The sequence below is a fragment of the Ruditapes philippinarum genome, unplaced genomic scaffold (genome assembly GCF_026571515.1).
Source record: "Ruditapes philippinarum isolate M1 unplaced genomic scaffold, ASM2657151v2 ctg1516_1_1_1_1, whole genome shotgun sequence".
Taxonomy (NCBI): Eukaryota; Metazoa; Mollusca; class Bivalvia; order Venerida; family Veneridae; genus Ruditapes; species Ruditapes philippinarum.
Window position 1 is genome coordinate 585,881 of NW_026867184.1, and position 21,276 is coordinate 607,156.

The 21,276-nt window shown below is 32.3% G+C and overlaps 1 protein-coding gene across 1 annotated transcript in view; it reads left to right on the forward strand.

The window, feature by feature from the left end:
- Positions 1 to 1,126: 1,126 nt before the first annotated feature.
- LOC132735171 (BLOC-2 complex member HPS3-like) overlaps positions 1,127 to 21,276 on the forward strand; it is a 28,542-nt gene continuing 8,392 nt past the window's right edge. The window contains exons 1-18 of the mRNA XM_060722091.1: positions 1,127 to 1,464; positions 6,512 to 6,684; positions 7,292 to 7,534; positions 7,807 to 7,955; positions 8,326 to 8,449; positions 9,082 to 9,262; positions 9,511 to 9,624; positions 10,054 to 10,229; positions 11,470 to 11,586; positions 12,270 to 12,376; positions 12,866 to 12,929; positions 13,658 to 13,836; positions 14,564 to 14,672; positions 14,927 to 15,007; positions 16,836 to 16,996; positions 17,848 to 17,935; positions 20,340 to 20,417; positions 20,792 to 20,890. Coding sequence (XP_060578074.1) covers positions 1,245 to 1,464; positions 6,512 to 6,684; positions 7,292 to 7,534; positions 7,807 to 7,955; positions 8,326 to 8,449; positions 9,082 to 9,262; positions 9,511 to 9,624; positions 10,054 to 10,229; positions 11,470 to 11,586; positions 12,270 to 12,376; positions 12,866 to 12,929; positions 13,658 to 13,836; positions 14,564 to 14,672; positions 14,927 to 15,007; positions 16,836 to 16,996; positions 17,848 to 17,935; positions 20,340 to 20,417; positions 20,792 to 20,890 — 2,463 coding nt within the window. The 5' untranslated portion in view covers positions 1,127 to 1,244. The remainder of the gene's footprint in view (positions 1,465 to 6,511; positions 6,685 to 7,291; positions 7,535 to 7,806; positions 7,956 to 8,325; positions 8,450 to 9,081; positions 9,263 to 9,510; positions 9,625 to 10,053; positions 10,230 to 11,469; positions 11,587 to 12,269; positions 12,377 to 12,865; positions 12,930 to 13,657; positions 13,837 to 14,563; positions 14,673 to 14,926; positions 15,008 to 16,835; positions 16,997 to 17,847; positions 17,936 to 20,339; positions 20,418 to 20,791; positions 20,891 to 21,276) is intronic.

Here is a 21,276-nt window from a genome sequence, read left to right on the forward strand (position 1 = left end):
CGAAGATCGTTCAGCACGACATTATTGTTGTGTATACATTTTAGATGGTATTTTTAGTTTCTTGTATTTGGCCTTTTTAACTTGGGTGGTTCCAGAAGTCCTACTTAAATAATGTATAATCACCCTTAGGATATGTTGCCTGCTTTTTAAATTTGTCTTGTGACGTCTTGTCTGTGATATGCAGGTTTCATAACCTCAGATCCCCTTTCAAAATTCCATTTTATTTAGTTCCGCCAATTGTTTTCTCGTTTAGGGCACATGCATTCTTTTACTTGGGGACCATAAGCCGCTTTTCATGGAATGACACTTCTGTGTCAAATTGAAGGTTCCATGATAACCGCCGTATTAACACATCTGCGGATGTTTCTAAATTCAAAATTTTCGTGTTTAAATGTTGAATTCTGCTTAAGCCGGTGCTAGGGGGCGTGAACGGTAAATTGCACTTTAATTCCAGTACCGTCCATGAACAGGCTCAATCAAACCGAACCTGCAACATTTTACAATTTTGCCATGTTAATTTGTTTTTCTCTATTTGGTTATAATATTTAAAATACCAGAGACATTATCTATGTCTCTGAAAATACTGATAAAATGATATTTAAAATGTAGTTCATATAAGAACCACCGTCTGTCCGTAAGCTAGCTGGATAGCTTCCTCAGATGTAAGAATCAAAGGCCCTGATTGGATTCGAATCCACAACGGTGGGGACAAGTGGTTTGAAGTCAATGACCTATACCAGAATAAACATGGAGAAAAACGGAATCCTTACAGAACTTCCAATGCGACAAAAGTGAAAATCTTTTGAGCCTGTTCATGGGCGGTACTGGGAAGTCCAAGCAGGAGCAGACACGGCTATGGTGAAATTTTAATTTATAAACGCTTTCATTTTATATACACAGGCTCAGTTAATCCAAGTCCGCGATATTTTCAATTTTGTCACTTTTGGGCGTTCTTTAAGAATTCCTTTTTCTATATTTAAATGAAGTCTTTAACCTTTTTTTTATAATTCACTATTTACTGATTTGTTACGATTATTTTGGTAAAAGACATGGGGCGATATGTTTGGGGCCGAAATGACTTGGATATTTTGGGGTCGAAATATCTTGGGGACCGAAATGACTCTCAAACATGATCATGTGACTGTACAAAATGGCGGACGACATGGGCGCGATTTCTTCCGGGTTTGAATAAAATAAGATTTTATTTAAGTAACAGATAAAGGATTAACCAGAAATTTGCAAACATGGTGAAAGTTTTAAGATGTTACAATTTTAAGTCGTCTGCAATAATGAAACAGACCGAAAAAGAACCAGCTTGTCTAGCGTCTGGACGAAAATTCTTGTTCATTGGCTCTCACGGTAATGAGATTGAAGTCTTTAAAAATCAGAAAGGTGTGGAGTGGATAAAATATTGCTCCTTTCAAACAGGTGCTCATGTATCACAGATAGAGTACAATGAAACAGGTATTCACTTTTTTTTTCTAGTAAATGGGTTATATCTATTGTATTATGGGAAATATCAATGTAAGTGGAATAGAAATTACTGGAAATAAAAGAAGGCAAACAGGACGTTTCGGCCCCAAACCAAATCGGCCCCTTTGCTGAATCTGAATCTGAATGTGTACACTGCAGAACCTTCCGGTATGTACGCAGCGGGAGAGAGGAGCTAAGTAATTTAGTAGCACTGTTGGAGAGCTGTTTTAAAGCTCTGTACTGTCTCTGCGCACACAACGGCACTGTCTAAATTATTCCAATCACTAATAGTCTTAGGAAAGAATGAATGTTCAAATTGGTCACTTTTTGAGATAATAGGTTTATAGCATTTATGATGGTTTATAGCTTGTTTTTCTACAATGTTTTTAGTTATGTAATTGTCTAGTTTCTTAGGTTTAATTACGCGTTTACCACGAATAGGGGTCAGATAGGTATCGGTGGGCATGGCTGGCACCAGCCCCTCAGCCACCTTGAAGAAGAATGTCAATCGTGCCATTTTCCTTCTGTCTTGTAATGGAGATAGCTCAAGTTGCTTCAACATCTTGGTAACGCAGCCTTGATCTCTTGATTTGTAATCCCCAGAAATAAATCTAGCAGCCTTCCGTTGGATCGACTCAAGCTTGTCTATATCTTTCTGTAGGAATGGGTCCCATACAATTGAGCTGTATTCAAGAGTGGATCTAACAAGGGATAAGTAGGCTGTTTTCCTGCAGAGTAGTGGGCAGTGTTTAAGGTTTCTCTTGAGGAATCCTAGTGTAGAGCTGGCTTTAGTGGTAATCTTCGTGATGTGGGTACCAAATTTTAGATTGTCTGTAAAAGTGACACCAAGGTATAGATTTTCATCAACTTGTTGTAGGATATGATTGTCTAGTTGGTAAAAGTTCGTGGATCTGTTGTTGATACTCATAACATAACATTTTTTGGCATTGAATTTCATACCCCAAGTAGATGCCCAAGTTTCCAGTGATTTCAGGTCTGTTTGTAGTTGGAGATGGTCTTTTCTGGTTTTAATTTGCCGGTATAAGAGACAGTCATCGGCGAAGAGACGGACAGTTGATTTAACGCAGTCTGGTAAGTCATTTATATGGCAGAGGAAGGCTAGTGGTCCGAGGACAGTACCTTGCGGAACTCCTGAGTCTACTGTGACTGGTTCGGATGCTTCACCGTCTACCACTACTCTCATAGTTCTGTTGGTGAGAAAGTCTCGAAGCCACCGGTTAATGTTTCCGTCAATACCATATAATGACATCTTGTGAAGTAAGCTTTCATGAGGGACGGTATCGAAGGCTTTAGAGAAGTCCAGTATCATGATATCTATCTGAGATTTATTGTCATGGTGTTGTAGTAAATCATGAACTGTGGTGAGGAGCTGGGTTTCACATGAGTAGCCTGATCTGAAGCCGTGGTTTAGTGAGGTGAGGATGTTGTTTTGTTCAAGGTGGTCAAGGATGTGCTTGCAGATAATATGTTCTAGTAGTTTACAGGAGACTGATGTGAGTGAAACAGGACGATCATTTTCGGCAAGGTGTGAGTCGCCCTTCTTGAAGACAGGGGATATGTTTGCGCTTCGCCAATCTGAGGGTAGTTTACCACTGTCAATTGATGTTTGGAAAATATGTCGTAAAGTTGGTGCAAGGGTCTTGGCACAGGTTTTAAGGACAATGTTTGGATAATGATTGTTGAGGTACATGTATAATTGTATAAATGATTTGCAAAAATCGGCCCCAAGACGTTTCGGCCCTTTTTTATTACGGTTTTATTAAAGTATTAAAGGAATTTTTATGCATAAAAAATTGTAGTATATTGATTGATTGATGGCACAAAAACAATTACTTTTAATAAGACAAAAAATCCTTAATTAATAATCCTTTATAGATCTATCCATCTCTTTATTTAACTATTGAGATAAATGCTATTTTTTCAATGTGTAACAATAAAAGACACTTAATCCTTAATTATTTATAAGACAGTTGACAAACTGCAAAAAGTTTTGATTAACAAAGTTAATTACAATTATACCTCAAAAATCATTATCTGTTGATCTCTATTTATCATTTAACAGCTATTTAACTATTAAGATATATGTTTTTTTCAAGGTGCAACAAATTAATCAGTTATAGCTTATTGCTATTAAGCGGTTAGTAATATCAAAGTTTTTTTTTTAAATTATGATTTCTTATAATTTCTTGAAAATATTTTGAGCTATTATTGTAACGTTCTAATTGAAAATCTGTCACTTTAAATGTATAAAAATGTTATTTATAAAATAATGTCTGTTTTATTTCATGATGGTACAAGTATAATTTTTCAACTGTTATGTGTTGTATTGCTGAAACTCGTCACTTACTATTAATTTAATAAATGTTTGTTTCATGTATTGTTCTGTGTCTTGCTTTTTAATCGTTCAAATTAAAATAATAATACTTGTTGATGATAAACAGATAAAATTCTGTTTCAGTTAACTTGTACTAAATATGGGGCCGATTTGGCAAAGGGCTGAAATGTCCGGGGCCGAAACGTCTTGGGTAATTTGGGGCCGATACGTTTTATGGCCTAAATGACTCGAAATCACAGCACCCTAATGATTTTGTACAGCCATTGATTTTCCTTGTCATCCAAACTGATACACCTACATCATTTGATACACTTACGTTTATTAGCTGCTATAGTATAGAAAACAGCTTGATATGACTAATTAAAGGCCTAAATAATGACATATTACCACAGGACCTTGAAATTCTATCAAATAATCAATATTAACGATAATTTCCAAAAATTACCCCAGGTCTATATAGTATATATATTTATTAATACGGGGTATTCTTTTGATATTTTCCTTAATATTGATTATTTGATAGAATTTCATGTTCCTGTGATATTACCTAGATGGTGATGAAGTATCCCAGGGCTCATAATATCTCAATATACTTAATACTGTGAATGCCAATATAATAACAATTCCAAAGACATCTACAAAGCTTTAACTTTCGTTTCCATCTTGATTGTTTACATTGCGTACCTGCAACTGTCAACTGCAACCATTTCATCAGGAGATTATCATGTTGTTTCTACGAGTATGTTCACTTTTATGGAAATTGATAAAATAAACAGTTTTAAATTAGTTTTAATGAACTTTCTTTTATTTTATTCACAAGCAAAATGTTATTCAATTTTTGACTGTCAATGACTGGTATGTGTTTATGTCCTGATTTGCTGGCCAAATACTGGCATAAACTAACACAGTTTCTAGACATCTGATTGGTCGATTCGCGGTATTAAGTATACAGGGTAAAAAATCAATATTGCTGAATATATGTTAGAGTAAACAGTTTTTTACGATTGTTTATTGTTTTAAAAGGTATATTTTCTAGCCGTTACTTTTAGAATGATTACTTAGGACAATGAAGTAACTTTATGACTGATTATGATTGATGTCTTTATGTACAGTGTTGATGAAATTTAGATTTGCGGTAAAAGGTATAACCAGGATATATACCATAGGACATAAAATTGTATTTTTTTCCAGAATATGTTCATAGCATTGATATAAGAATTTAATATGGCAATTAAGACTTTCCCATGTTTTCTAAATGTTAAATTCGCTTGTTTTCTTTTTTTGCTAGGTAATTTATTTATGTTTTATACATGTTTGAATATTTTAATTATTTTTACCCTAAATGTTCATCACAGGGGCGGATACAGAACATGGTTTCCTGGGGGGGCTGACATATGGGTGGAAGATTTTGACAAAAATAATGCAATAGGCGAAAAATTGTGCATGTTTGAATATAGGGCCAATATCTTGTTCATGTGACAAAAAATTGTAATTGATGTGTTTTATAGCTCATCTTATGAGTGTCAATGTAAATTTTTTGCTTATATATGTGTATACTAATATTTTTGTAAATATTTAGATTATATGGAATGAAGAAAAAAAAAAATATGCCATTGGGGTGGGCTTGGGAGGGGTGTCCCCTCCCATAGACTGAGAAAATTTTGAAATATGAGGTTGAAAATGGTGTTATTTCCTTGACTTTCTAGTGCTGTTTATGGTACCTTTTGGATGGTTTTACAGGTTAGTGTTTGCAGGGTATTTCAAATTGAATTCCTTTGGTGTTTAGTATTAAGCATTTACAAAATAACAGCACACTAACCAATGTATGTGCGACTGTTGATAAAAATAATTTCAAACACTTGATCAATGTACTCATCTGAATAATAGTCAATTTTCCAAAGTAAAGTGATATTTAAATACTGCCTTTCAATTGTACAAACATAATTTCTAACGCTAATATTCAATAAGAATATTTTCCATCAATGAATCCATTTTAGATACTAAAGAGGTCAGTTCAATTTAAATTTTACTTAAAAAAATATAACTGCTATAAAAAAGTTATTATAAGCAAATGACCAATCAGTTCATCTGAATAAAAATCTTAGAAAAACCAGTTATTAAAACGCGATTCATTTAATATAATCTTTATAAAACTCGCCATCTTTTTAATTTACAAATAATAATTTTCAATTTCTTAATCAAAGAAAATTGAAAAACAAAGATAGTAAAATATGGTGTACAATGTAACACATCTATTTGCCACTATCTTTGACTATTAATGCAGTTTAAACATTGAAGTCATTCAAGCATGTTGATAGATAAAGATCTCTTCCAAGCCCCCAGGCAGGAGATTAACAACTGGATGACAGCAATTAATAAGGGAATACACTACAGCCAATAAAGTTTGAAACTGACAAAAATATTTTCCAGCCCAGCTGGTAAACTATTCTTTGGGCCAAGCTGGGGGGGGGGCTGCAGCCCTGAAGCCCAGGCCTGAATCCGCCACTGTCATCACTTGTTATCTATTATCCATCCATATTTAGCTGTAGTGGTCATACTTTTGTCTCAATTGACCATCATGACCATCATGACCATCTTGACCATCTTGTTTCTTAAGAGATGTTTTCTTGTATTGTACAGTGAACTTTCATGCACATGCATTTTTAAAAAATGTCATTTTAGGTGATTATATTGCCACAATTGAGAAGAAGGTAAACAGACAGTCTACAGTTGTGTCAGTCAAAGTTTACCTGAACTGGCATATTGCTGCAACTGATGAACATTTCAGGACAAGAGTTAGAGTTGCTGGACTTGGTTATAAAAGTACAAATGTTCAAACAGGAGAAAGGCTTGAGGTTTGACATTATGATATTACATAATTAAATCAGTTAAAGTTAACATTATCAAACATGTTAATATTTTGGTGAAAATACATGTATGTTGTCATGTATACTATAGAAAAGATAACTTTAGATTGATTATATACATTTGTTCAAAATTCTTTAAAACTGTCAAAGGTTATATAATATTTTATTGCAACTATTGATACGTTAGCAAATGTCTAGATTCTGTAGCATATGCATTCTTTTGTAGCATATGTATTCCAAAGGTGTGTTTTTTTTCATTATAAAATTGTGCCAGTAAATTTTTTTCGTCTACAGAAAACAACAAATGTTTTTTCACATATAGACCTAGTCTAGGCTTACTTATTATGCAAATTCCAAGTTTTTAGCAACTTGAGAAAAACACTGATAAATATTCCATTTTTAAGGGTCTTGGATCATATGTCTTGGATCATATGACCAAACATTTTGAAAACAAAAATCTTGGAAGCAGGTTTTGATTGGAAAAATTAATTGAATAAATTTGACAGGTATTGATTTGTATGTCTATCATAAAATAAATTTGTTGAAATTCTGAGAAATTTTTACAATCTTTACCAAATATATTTATATCAACCAGGTAGTGGACATTCCCTGTGAAAGACGAGCTGACTTTATGACATCATGTCAGGAAACAGGAAATCTTGGTATCGTATTCTCTACTCACGTGAAACTATACCATCTGGTTGAGAAGACAATACCAAACTCTCAGACAACTTTCCTCGATGTTATACTGTTTCTTGAGCTACAGTTCAAACTCTCTATTAATCATATCAGTCTTTGTGAAGATTTTGTGGCTTGTAGTTCTGCACAGTTTGTTCAGGTAAAAGTTTAAAGATAAAATAATGATAGGTAATATCCATAACTTATTTCTTTTGTTATTTGATTACTCCAATTAACATATTTAGATATTTATACATGGCTTTGAATTAAATGTTGCACAAAGATGTGTTTTTTACGTCATATTTTCTTGCCTATAACACTCGCCAGAGGGGTTAGCAGTACCCAAAGATAGATATATAGATATTTATCAACTGCCAATAAATAAAAACAATTTAAGAGTTATTCATTGAAAGTTTACCTATGTTGTTACAGGTTATCCAGGTGAATATATCCAATGAGGATGATGATGGGAAAACACTAAACAAAAATTTAGATGCTGCTAAAGATGCCGTTAGTCCCTCTAGAGGTAGTCGTAAAATGTCTAGTGCTCTTTCCAGCCTCAATATACATGACAAAATAAGGTAGGTAGATCCTAATATTTATGTAAAAGGCCTTTTTGGTCCAGGGGTTAAGGTTCCTAACAACTGTTAGAATCCTGGGACTTTTGATTCATTTTTTTCTTCTTCTTTTTTTACCCTAAAATAAGGGTGACCCAGCCAGTTGTATTCTCCCTATTCAAATGTGCAATAGTCTTGTTGTAGGAGGCAAATAGAATTAATCATATCACATACATGTATGCTAACTTCTGTTGTATAATTTACATAAATAATGGTCCAAGATTTTGATATTAGATTGTTAAGCTTTTGGACTAGAATTTTTGGTCATTATGTATAGTTTTATTATTCACAAGATGGTACAATTAGTTATTGCTGTTTTCATATACTGTTTCAGTTCTCCCCACACTCCCACAAGTCATGTGAGGTCAAAGGTTACTTCAAGAGAACTACCTCATTTCTCAACAGTGGGTGAAAGGAGTTCATCTACACCAAGTCCAGCATTGAACATCAATCCCAAGGTAGATTTGAATATCATATTTACATGTACATACTGAATGGTATATTTATAATCAAGAAAGCTGTTATTACAAATTTGTTATAAAGATTCTTGACAGGTTTTATGGCCATATACAAATGGTTGTTTGCAATATAGCCCTTGCCTTGCTGCTCAGTTATATACAAATAATTTTATATACAAACAACCATTTATATAAGGCCATAAAGCCTGTCAAAAATCTTTATAGCGAGCTCGACGAGCTGGCCCGAAGGACCTACTCGCAAAGCGAACTTTACAGTAATGCGAGTACCTGCTAGGTGATGGTTTTGAAAACATTCGTCCGAAGTACCGAATTGACACAATGCAACTTTTCGAATTACAAGATAACGATAAAAGCCGATGTACTCTGATTGAAGACGGAAGTGTAGACTGGTGTCCTGCGCACTTATATGGGAACCATAATAGAAAGGAGGAACCAAAATAAACGGCAGCAGTGTATAAAATACCGAATGACAATTTTTAAACGGAAAATGTAAAATAAAAATGAACGACTATTTTAAACTATTTTACGGTAAAAGAAAATCGAGCTCGCTTTGAGGCTTTGCCTTTTTCATATTACCTAATAATATGCATGCAGTTGTTATTTTGTTGTAGGTGTCAAGTTGTGCAATAGAAGATGACACAGATTTTATACACTGGACATTTTCAACTGAAACCAGTCAAAATCAAGCTGAAACTGGTTCTCAAAATCCTACAGTTGAACTCAAAGGACTAAAAAGCTTTGGAAAGGAAATAAAACCAGAACCTAGTCTACCTAATGTTAAAGATCTTAGAGGTAAGAAAAATGGTTTCAATGTCATGGCTGAAAACATGTTATCATTCTTTAAAATACTCTACAGTGAAACAATATGCTAATATTTTCACAGTCTTTGTTATAAAGTTTTTGCAGATGTATGTCAAAACATATTCATGAAATTGCTGATCAGAAACTCATAGTATTTTTTTTTCAATAAATTAAATCAGTTCATGCTTAATTAATTAAATAGTTGGGTTGAAATTAGGTCCTAATAACAATTATTTCAGGTGGGAATCATTTGACAACAGGGAAGACAACTCTTATACAGTTAATATATCAGTATCTAGATGAGAGTGACAGTTCTTGGATTCATCTACAGTTGGTTCCCACATACTTGATTGGTAAGTTTATTCTGTTGGCGAACACTAACATAGTCATTGATAATCTAATATTTATTTCATACTTTTAATTTTGAGATATATTTATTGTAAAATCTCAATGTGTATTTTCATATACTTATATAGTCTTCTTTCCTCAAATATCTAGACATTTCTATGACATAAGGATGATTTTTGTGTTGGTAACGCAAAAATTTATTTGTCTAACCCTTTGTATACTGGGAGTAGAATTAATCAAAGGGGAATAACTGTTGTAATATGAATTAGTAACATTTACTGCCCTTGGTCAACTTTGACTAAGGACTTAACAAATGTTTTAGAAATACATTGTAAGTAAGAGCACATTGTACCTGTCATATAAAAGTATGAATTAGTGTATTGAATGTTTGTACTTTGATATGATATACTTTAACTTTGTTATTACATGTTTAGGTAAGGAAAGCACATTAATGCTGTCAGGTAATGGGGTTCTACTACGTTCACCACGAAGATCGAGCCTGGCCGGGATGTCCTGCTTGATGAGCGGCAGTAGAGCAGGGTTCATGTACTCCCTGATACCACAACCAGCCCTTCTATCTACATACAAATACTCATCAGATGCTGTGCAGGTAATGAAAGTTTTTGTAAAGTATCTTTGATGGGTGTGTTAGGGAGTGGAGGATGAATTAAGTGGCAATTTAAGCTTTTTTTTTTTAGCCCAAGCTGCATTTGTATACCAGACTTTAGTAGTCAATTCCTGTATTTGCATAAATACATGTTGATACAGGTTAGTAAATATGGAAGAACTTTGTGTTTTCATTGTAAATAAGGTATATAGTTACAATGTATTTCTCACTTAGAAGTAATTTAAGTACATGTAATAAGAATTTTCAATTTATTTTCATGAAAGACTGAATGAATGAAAATATTCTTGCTTTAAAGTGAGATAAATTCCTTTTTCACAAAAAAACAAACACATTTTCTTTTTATCTCTCATTATATTTGATATTATTTGCATAACTATAATCAAACATTTACTTAAAAATGTGCCAAAGGATGCTAGTTAAAATGACATTCTGCTAATATTTTCACTGTCAATCTGCTCTGAGTTAGCTGTAAATTTCAAAGTTTCCCTGTGTTAATGTTGATTGACCAATATTTAAAGAAAATCATGTTATTATAGATAAAAACTGCCCCACTTTCTTTAATCAATTGAATGTTACCCCTAAAGAATATTTATAGAAATATAAACGAATCATGTTGGTTAATGATTAAATATATAAGAATATAAAATTGAAAACAACAGTGGCAAACATGTTTTTTTTTTTTAAACTTTAACCTATATATAAATAATGTATGTAAAGTATTCACTTGAATGAGCATAATGTCTCTTTTATATGATTTCACGAAAGTCTTTATTTATTGCATGCTTTTCAAACAGTGGGATATGGCATATATCTCACCAAACTCTTCACACTGATTACCTCCCTTGGCAGAATTGTAATCACTGCCTTCACAGACGTCACATGATGATGAAAGTCACATGACGTAACGTCGAAATTCAAATGTAAATATCGACCGTTACATAGAAAATCTAAAGTCATTTTTCTCTTTCTGTTTTATTTTTAACTTTTTGTACCTACGTCCGTTATATTTTAACAAAAAATTATCAAAAGTACACAAAATAATGAAAAATAAATTAAAAAGCTAAAAAATATAAATATCCAAATTTGGATATTTCAATGTTTGTGATGGCAGAGATCTCTGTACTGATAAGGGGATATCACTGCGTAGGAGATTGATATCTCACTAGTATGTTTTATCTTTCAGAAAATCATAATATAGATAAATTATATTATATCATTATAGATCCAGACAGATGGTAGAATGATGTATGTCCTGGTAGAAAATGGTCTAGAAGTCTACACAGCAAGATGTCTGCTGGCTGCTGTTCATAATACAGAACATTTTGATAATGTTAATAATGTAAGAATTTTATACTTTTGGTTTATTGAACAAGATTTAGAATAAGAACTATTTGTACACATATGTTGCTTTACAACTTTGAAATGAACACAAACTTTTCCCCAGTAATGTTTTCAGTATTAAAGAAGGCATAAGTCTAAAAGACTTTATCTTAAAAATTCTCATATTGTTTTCATCACAGGGATGTATTGTAGAAAGATTATAGAAAGGGGTTTAAACATTGTGTCATTTTTATTTTTCTGTGAAATATATATACAGACATATAACATATTACAGTGGTATAAAGATCTAATAAGTTTGAGGTCATTATACCAACCAGTGGTGGTGTTGGTATTTGCACTCTGCATCACAGCAGTAAGCCACATTGAATTAACCAGAGAACAGTTCAGCCACCGCATTGTTCCTGAGCAGGCTGTCAAGCAGTTTACCAGTACTAGTTGCTTTCACTTTCGCAAAGAACTGAAACTTCTGTACATGCCATAGCAGACTTACAGAGAGAATGACCATAGAAAAGATTTCATGGTCAATCACAATGAAAGTGGCCTGCACTGTCCAGGAATCAAACCCGGGCTGTCTGATTCACAGTCCAATGCTCTACCTTTTGAGCTAACCAGACGGCTAATATTTCATGCCAACAGGTTGAAATTATGCATTACATGCATACCTTACATTTGTATTTTCAGACATGTCCAAAACCAGATGAAGAAATTTGTTTGTGTGGTTTGCAAAATTTCCTGGGACCAAGGGAGATCACTCTTACAAACACACATGTAATACTCTTCAATAAAATGTAAGTGAAATCATTGTAGGAATACCCCTTTAGAAAAAATAATAAACTTATCTAAAAGTTGTTATTGTTGTTTAATACAAACCATAAGGACTTGTGGACCAATGTTCAGCATTTTGTTGATTCTTTTGTGCAAAATGAACAGCTTGCTGCTAATTATGTTATTCTAATAAAAGAAGCATGCCTCCATATTCATGCTAATTTTCATGAAAATTTTGAAAATGAATTTAAAAGTAAGTATTGTGAAGTAACCAAAAGGAAGCGATTTACACATTACAATCAGCACGCACAACCTATTTAAATTACCAAAATGAGGTCAAAACATTCGAAAACAGTATTTACTGTGTTAGTATTGCAGTAGTAATATGGTTATAAATACTGAAAAATCAAATTTTATTCCATGATGTTTCAGATGAAATTATCAGGACTAATAGCCATTCCGATTGATACATAGAATGTAAAATTTTAACATAATCTGCCTTCTTTTTACAGGGATAATGCTTGGAATATAAACATACTGGAGAAACCAAGTGTACCAGATTTATATCAAGATTTGGTAAGTAACGAGCAATAATCTTTTTTTAAAAGCAATATTTTGGAGTTATGCCCCTTTTAACTTAGTTTTTTTTGGTCAAAAGTAGTTATTTTTACAGATGAGTGCTAACATGGCATGTTGTGCTGTTGTTGTTTTATTACTTTATGTTAAGACTTCATTTACACAATAGCTTAAGAACTATTTTCAAATCTTGCTTTAATATTTTATGAATAACTTAAGCTTTATTGAATATCAATGGTAAGAATTTGTTTAATTTCTTAGTCCACTATCAACATGTAACATATCATCCGCTGTTGAATAGCACTGTCCAGTTAGCTCAAATAGCATTGAACTGTAAATCGGGCGATCTGGGTTCGATTCCCTGACAGTGCAGGTCAATTTTGATGTGATGTGATTGATCATGAATCCTTTCTACAATCATTCACACTGTACCTCTGCTCTGACATGTACAGAAATTACAGTTCCTTGCAAAAGTAGGGCAACTAGTACTGGTAAACTGCTTGACATTCTGCCTAGGAACACTGCAGTGGCTGAACTGTACTCTGGTAAATTTATTGTGGCTTACTGCAGTGATCTAGAGTGTAAACTACCAACACCATCACCACCACAACTGTTGAATGTTCAGTTTTAAAATTGACCTAATTATAGTGGTCTGGTTTCCACTAATCTTCTTCCCCTAGTAGTAAGTAGCCTTCATTTAAACTATTTTTTGTTTGTTTTGCTTACAGTTTCGGTTTGGAGAAAGATACCAACAGAATGCTCCTCATACATATCATCATCTGTTGTTAGAGTGTCACATGACCCTGAAGTCAAGTTTGATTGGTCAGACTCTAAGCCAATCAGAAGTGGCTACTATAAATGACTTGCTACATGAGTTGTCTGCTTTACTGGGAGAGTATTATGCCTTGTAAGTAAGCTTATAAGCCTAAACATGTGTATGTTGATATTTTCAGGTCATTCGCTCACTCCGTTTTTCCAGAATAATTATTCTTATTGTGAAAAATGATCCAAAAATGATCCAAAAAGCGTTTCAACGCTTTTCGCTCAAATCGGGCTAAGGAAATAAAAAATACAAAAATATGATTTTTAATCTTTTTCTCAGTATATTTCTTAGTTATCTTTTGCGTATCTTTCTATTTTAACTGCAACAGGTGATCTATATATGAAATTTATATTTTATGTTTTATGCTCTTAAACCTCAGTGGAGTTCCTTCTATTCAATTGAATAATTCTGTTTTGTTTTCTAAAATTGTTTTTCTTTTCTTTGTATATATTTTTGCTCAAGATTATAACTTAGTGTAAGAAATAGACTTTATTTTCATTAAGGATGTAAAATTAAATACATGTATATTTCAATGATGTATTGTACTTAAATCTACAAGAAGAAGACTTTTATATGCTCCACTTTTGGATCCAATTCTTTTTCAACATTTCTTGCCTATATCTGTATTGTGTAACTTAAAACAGTAATTTGTATCATGTGCTGTGAATTTGTTTAAAATAAAGTACAAAGTAAGATCTTAATGTTAATGTGAAATTTATTAAATTATTGTATTGTTATAAATATGGTGTAGACAAAAATTATTTTCACATGAAAATACAAAGATTTAAAGTTATGAATTTTTCCAATTCAGACCAGATTGCAGCTCCTGGCATCTGTGTCTACCATACTACAATATGTCAGGTCTAAGTGTTGTTGATGTGGTCAGACAGGCTGTTCAGCACAGACAACACTCGAAAAAGGTAAAATCCATCTTACCTTAACTCTAAACAAAGATATAATGATAAAGATACAGTGATGCAAGTGTCAGTAAAATATTTTTTTAATTATGACAGGGTCATGTGTTTACAGATAAGTGTCAAATGATTTTAGCAGTCCTTTTGTCTTTGTAATTGTCTTCACATGATGTCATGAAAATTTATCTACATGTAGATATACAATTTTTAAAGAAAATAATGACTTTGATATGCCACTAAAGTAGATTGTTTTCCTTCAGGTATCAAGGTATGGTGAAGGATTGATACAGTATCTGAGATATACACTTTTTCTTAATGAAGATCCTCTAGAACTTAAACAGGTAAATGAAGTTAAATATAACAGTTTGTGATATACTTTGATTTTTAGTCTCCACCAGAAATCCTTATCAGAAGAGTTTTTTTAAAAACTTTTTGTTAGAAGAATGTTGCAGAGATTTTACATTTCAGGATATTTAACAAAACTCCAATACACAGGTCCTTGTATTTAACAAAACACCAATACGAATATCCTCATATTTAACAAAACTCCAATACACAGGTCCTCATATTTAACAAAACACCAATACAAATATCCTCATATTTAACAAAACACCAATACAAATATCCTCATATTTAACAAAACTCCAATACACAGGTCCTTGTATTTAACAAAACACCAATACAAATGTCCTCATATTTAACAAAACACCAATACACAGGTCCTCATATATAACAAAACACCAATACACAGGTCCTCATATTTAACAAAACACCAATACACAGGTCCTCGTATTTAACAAAACACCAATACACAGGTCCTCATATTTAACAAAACACCAATACACAGGTCCTTGTATTTAACAAAACACCAATACAAATGTCCTCATATTTAACCAAACACCATTACACAGGTCCTCGTATTTAACAAAACACCAATACACAAAAATTACCACAAAAGTATTTCACAAAAACATTTTTGGTCCAGTTACAGTTCACATTAACGCTGTCATGTCTTATGGTAAGTTAGCTGATGTTTGGCGGATGAACACCTCAGATATGTTTTTACTATTAGCTATGAATCAGTAGAAAGCTTCCTCAGTTCATAAATTCTAAGCTTTGCTCTGATATGTTTATTTCAAGGTCATGATATGACCTGTGTAAGCAGAACTGTAATTGAAATAATAGTTTGAACATCTAAAAAGATATCATTAAAAAGTCATGTGATATACTAGTACATGGCACATTGTCCCTCAGAAATCCATATTTATTAAATTTGTAAGAGATGTCAAACATGTGTTAAATAATGATTTAGAGTATGTTAGATATTTAAGTTATTATTTAACAGCTGAAGAAAGAAGCACTGAACGTGCAGTAATGTGTTGTAAAAGTAGCCAAATGTAAACAAAGTAGTAATTTGACTTCAATACAAAAATACTAATTCACTGTAATTATACCAATTGCCAACAATACAAAAGAATTAAAGATAGTTCATCTATATGGCAAATGAGAATTTTTTTGGAAAGATACCAAAAATTCAAAGTTTTAGTGAGAAAAAAAATGATGACATTTCTGAGACATGATGTTTTTTATATGCTGTAAAATAACACTAATTAAAAACCCATAGAAGTAAAGTACATTATTAAACAAGCACTTAGAATCCAATTATCCAATATTGTTCATGTATATTTATTAGATTTATTTTACAGCATATAAAAAACGTCAACAAATTGTAAAAATATCAGTTATCAAAGCAAAATAATTTTAGAACAAGTTACAACAAACCTGATATCTACACCAATATCAAGGATAAAAGAAACAGAAAAAAAACAGAGAAAAAATGAGCCGCGTCATGACAAAACCAACATAATGGGTTTGCGACCAGCATGGATCCATACCAGCCTGCGTATCGATGCAGTCTGATCAGGATCCATGCTGTTTGCTATCAGTTTCTCTACTTGTAATAGCGAACAGCGCTAGCATGGATCCTGATCAGACTGTGTGGATGCGCATAACGTTGGTTTTGTCGTGATGCGGCTTAAATGCTTATTGTGGTGTCTGTGGCTAAGATATAAAAAGAACATATTTGACAAAAGTCGTGTAACATAATTGAAGTAACTAACTGTAGTGTTAGATAATATGGGATTATAATATTATATCATTTGTTGTCAGGTTGATGGTGATTTAGTGCTGGAAGTTTGTCATGACTGTATGCCTGAGAGACTTGCTGATATTATATTATTCTCCAGACTGAATACATTCACACCAGAGGTCGCACTAAAATTACTGAAATCTAGCAGTAAGATCAGGTCTTCAATTGATTCTAAATCAAGGTTGGTAATGATTATTTTATTTTATTTTTTTGTATTTAATAAGTTATAAAAATTTGTGGCATATTGTATGGCCCAGTTTAAATGGCTGTGGACAAATCATCACCTTAGTGCAGTAACAAGGTTATCTCTTTATATAATTTAAAAGGAGTAAACCCATTACTGCGCTAAGATTATGATTTATCACCGGATCAGCTAGGTAAGGGTTATAGAACAGTGAAGCTACATGACCATAAACCCTGTCAAGAAACCTAAAATGAGTTTATGCTACTATGCTATACAGCTATGCTATTCATAGTGGTGTATATAGAGAATATGACTGTTGTGATTGTCCAATGAAATTTGATGTTACAAACATGCAGCATTAAGGAAAGTGATTATAGACAATGCTCTATTTTAAAATTTCTTCTTTTGCCAACACTTAGTAGAAGTTATTTTATACTTCTATTGCCAACACTACATAGAAGTTATTTTATATGTCTAATGCCAACACGTCATAGAAGTTATTTCATACTTCTTTTGCCAACACCATATAGAATATATTTTACACTTCTATTGCCAACACTACATAGAATATATTTTATATGTCTATTGTCAACACTACATAGAATATATTTCATACTTTTATAGCAGTTATTTCTTACTTCTTCAGCCAACACTGCATAGAAGTGATTTGCTGTTTCTATTAATAATAAACAACATATTTCTTTTACTAAAATTACATCAAAGTTATTTCATATGTCTCTGGTCAACACCACATAAAATGTATTTTATTTATAGCTAACACATCATCTATATTATGTCATACTTCTATTGATTTTGTTTATCTCTATTTAATTGTATGTATTTTTCAGGACTAAAGAAAGGCTAGCATATGTTGCCTTAAATTTACAGTTGTGTGAGCCAGATATTGCTGTGTCCTCATTAAACAATATAGATAAGGTATTATATTATCATATATCATTTCATATTTCAAACTTTACAGTGCCAAATTTGCATTAATAACCTTCCTTTGCTTTGAATTAGGAACAGTCCAGAAGTAGATTAAGAAATTTTTTAGCCCATTTCTTAAACTATTTATTTTAGAGGTTTCATCACAAAACTTACCATACTTAAAGTTACATTTAATAAATTTCATAAAAAACTACAGTTAAACTTCGTTCGCTCGAACTCGGATCGCTCGAATACCTCCCTTCGCTCGAACTCATCGCCCAGTCCCGGCAAAATTCCTATATAATATATATTGTTCTACCTCGGATCGCTCGAACACCCATCGCTCGAACTCTCGAACCTGATTTCTGGTCCCTTCGGAAGAAATATAATGTAAATCACACCTTTTCGGTCGAACACAAACAGACAACAAAAGTTGCGGGTCGACATGTTCTAAATAATTGACAGCCGGCGACACATGTTTTTAACACCTCGTGATGGTGACAAGGGCAATTAAGGTTAATTGATACAAATTAAAAGGTGTTGAAACCGATCTGTTGTTATGATTAAATTGTATATTTGCCGTCTTTAGTAATAATAAAAAAGAAAATAACCCCTAAAATGCGCAAAAGTCAATAAATAAATGACGTTTACCTGGACGGCTTTAATTACAACCGTGGATCATGTAATGTGAATTGTAAAAGTGTAATCTATTTATAGAATGATACTTGTACGTGTGTTTATTTTAGTAAATGACTTTAAAAATATGCTGCAGTAAAATGTTCTTTTGTTAATATTTCATTAATGCATTGTTTAAAATAAAATTCATCCCATAAACATATAAATATATTTTGAACATTGTTCACATTTTGGATAATGATCGCCCAATTGAACCCAACCAATTACAATATGCATGAATATAGATTAACACAGTGACCGTTAAATCTGTTTTCAATAGGATAATAATTCTTGCTAGGACATATTCAACAAATGAATGTACTAGCAAACAATTGTATTGACGTATTTATCATTTGACCGATGTAAGTTTGAAAACCTTGAGGCCTTTGTTCTATGTAAAAATAGTTCAACCTCGGTTGGCTCGAACTACCGATCTCTCGAACAAATTTGCACAGGCCCTCCGAGTTCGAGCGTATATAGCGACATTTCATTAATAAATTGGGTGTTATATCGACTCCAGGTCTTATTTTGGTGTCCAGACAACCAAAATGAGTTTTATTAGCATAAAAATGGGTAACCTCATTGTGGCGAAATGGGAAGTACAATTTCTGTTTGCATGAGAAACTCCGCCTTCGGTTCATCCGTACATCAATATTAAATCAACAAACATGACCATAAGTAACAGTCCTAATTTAACGGTATATTTCCGCATTATAACGGACGTTTTCATACAAATTTAATCTTTTTACGAGATGATTACTTTTATTGAACCCCAGGTAAATTAGTGCACCGTGAAGCTTAAACGGTTAAAGTGTGTTTGCACAAAAAAATATCATATTTGCTGTGTTCCGGATAGCAACTATAACTCCGTGACGTAGCGCATACACAAGCTGATTAAAGTCTTCATTTGCATGTTAAAATTCGTATACGAACTTTAGTGTTACCGTGGGGTTTCCCGTTTAAAATCCTTATTTATGAACAATATTTGATGAGATTTACAACAATACTATTAAACAGGTTAATGAAACTGTAGAATGTGTGATTTTTAGGCCGACGGCAAAATATTTTTACATACTTTAATAATCATAATGCAGTTGTAAGATAAAGGGGTATAATTCTGAAAGCAATTTTTTTTTGAAGTTATGCTCTTTTTTAACTTAGAACTTTTGTTAAAATGAGCTTTTAAGTAGAATGATTTCAAAATAAATTATGAATGGTATCAAATGAAACTAGGAATACTTGTTTAACATGAATAGGTTTGGTTGTAAGACACTTTTCTGAAAGAAATATTTTTGTAGTTACGCTACTTTTAAACTAGACTATTTGTAGAGATTGCCATTAAGAAAGAGAATTTCAAAACTATGAAAGATATCAACATTGAAGTTAGAATAGTTAATTACATGTACTATGACAAGAAACTGTTCTTAGACAAGGAGCATTATCCTTAAAGCAATATTTTAGAAGTTATGCCCCTTTTGAACTCTTTACTCTAGTTTGAGATTTGGTATTGGGACTATGATAAAATCCTACTGGTGTCACAACATGCACTTGAAATATGGAACATACATGTGTTATGCCTCTCTATGATAAATGAAATAGGACAGGAGATAAGAAAACTTCAAGATTGAAAATAAAGTTTTGTGACAAAGATAATAATTGTCAACAATTTCGGGGGGTTTTTGTGTGTTTTTTTCTTAGACATTTTTATTTATTTTTTTATTGCTTTATTTGTTTCCAGAATGATCTTATAGAGACATGCCTGGAATATCCTCAGATTCTTCACATATCCATGACAGAATTTTCTCCCCTTTCACAGGTAAATATTTCTGAACATATTCCTTTACTGAAATCAAACTCTCAATATTGTAATCATAAATCAAGCATGTCCATCCCGATATTATAATTAGTTCCAACAAATAATAATTGTTAATATTTTTATTGCTGTAAACCAATATTGAACTCAATTGTCATGATTGTTTTGATTAAAACTAAGTTATACAGTCAGCAACTCAGTTTATGAATATAGTCTTTACAGATTATTATTACAGATTAATTTATATTACATCTTTTTTTTATTATTATAATTATAATGATAAATTAACAATAAATAAATAAATTGGACATAGAAATGCATGTTGTTGTTGTTTTTGACTTTTCAAAATCTGTCCAATTTCAATTTTTTTTTTTCAGCTACTGAGATGTAATTCCCCAAAGATTCTAATAAGTATACTAGTTATGTTACATGACAAAGGGACCATGTCCATGGATCTAGCAATCAGATTACTTCAGGTAATATGACATTGTTTTTATTTCTTGACTATTTTGCTAAAAGCAATTATTAAAATCCTATTTATTTCTATAAACTGAAACCAACTAATTTCTCCTCAGTAACTATAATCAACTATAATTAACTTAAGACTTCAGAGTTAACTACATTTATGCAAAACAATCATATTAGGTGAATATGAACACTTAAACCATGCCGTAAAATGGTCATTGACATAGATATGATCTGTGGTTATCCAACACTTGAAACATTTTATATGGAAAAATAACTTTCCACTTTGCCCAGAAAAACTTGGCACTTAGCCCAGAAAAACTCATTTATAAGTCTATTTATAGTAACATACGTCACATTCTGTATCCACATTTTTAGTACTTCAGTAATCATTTTT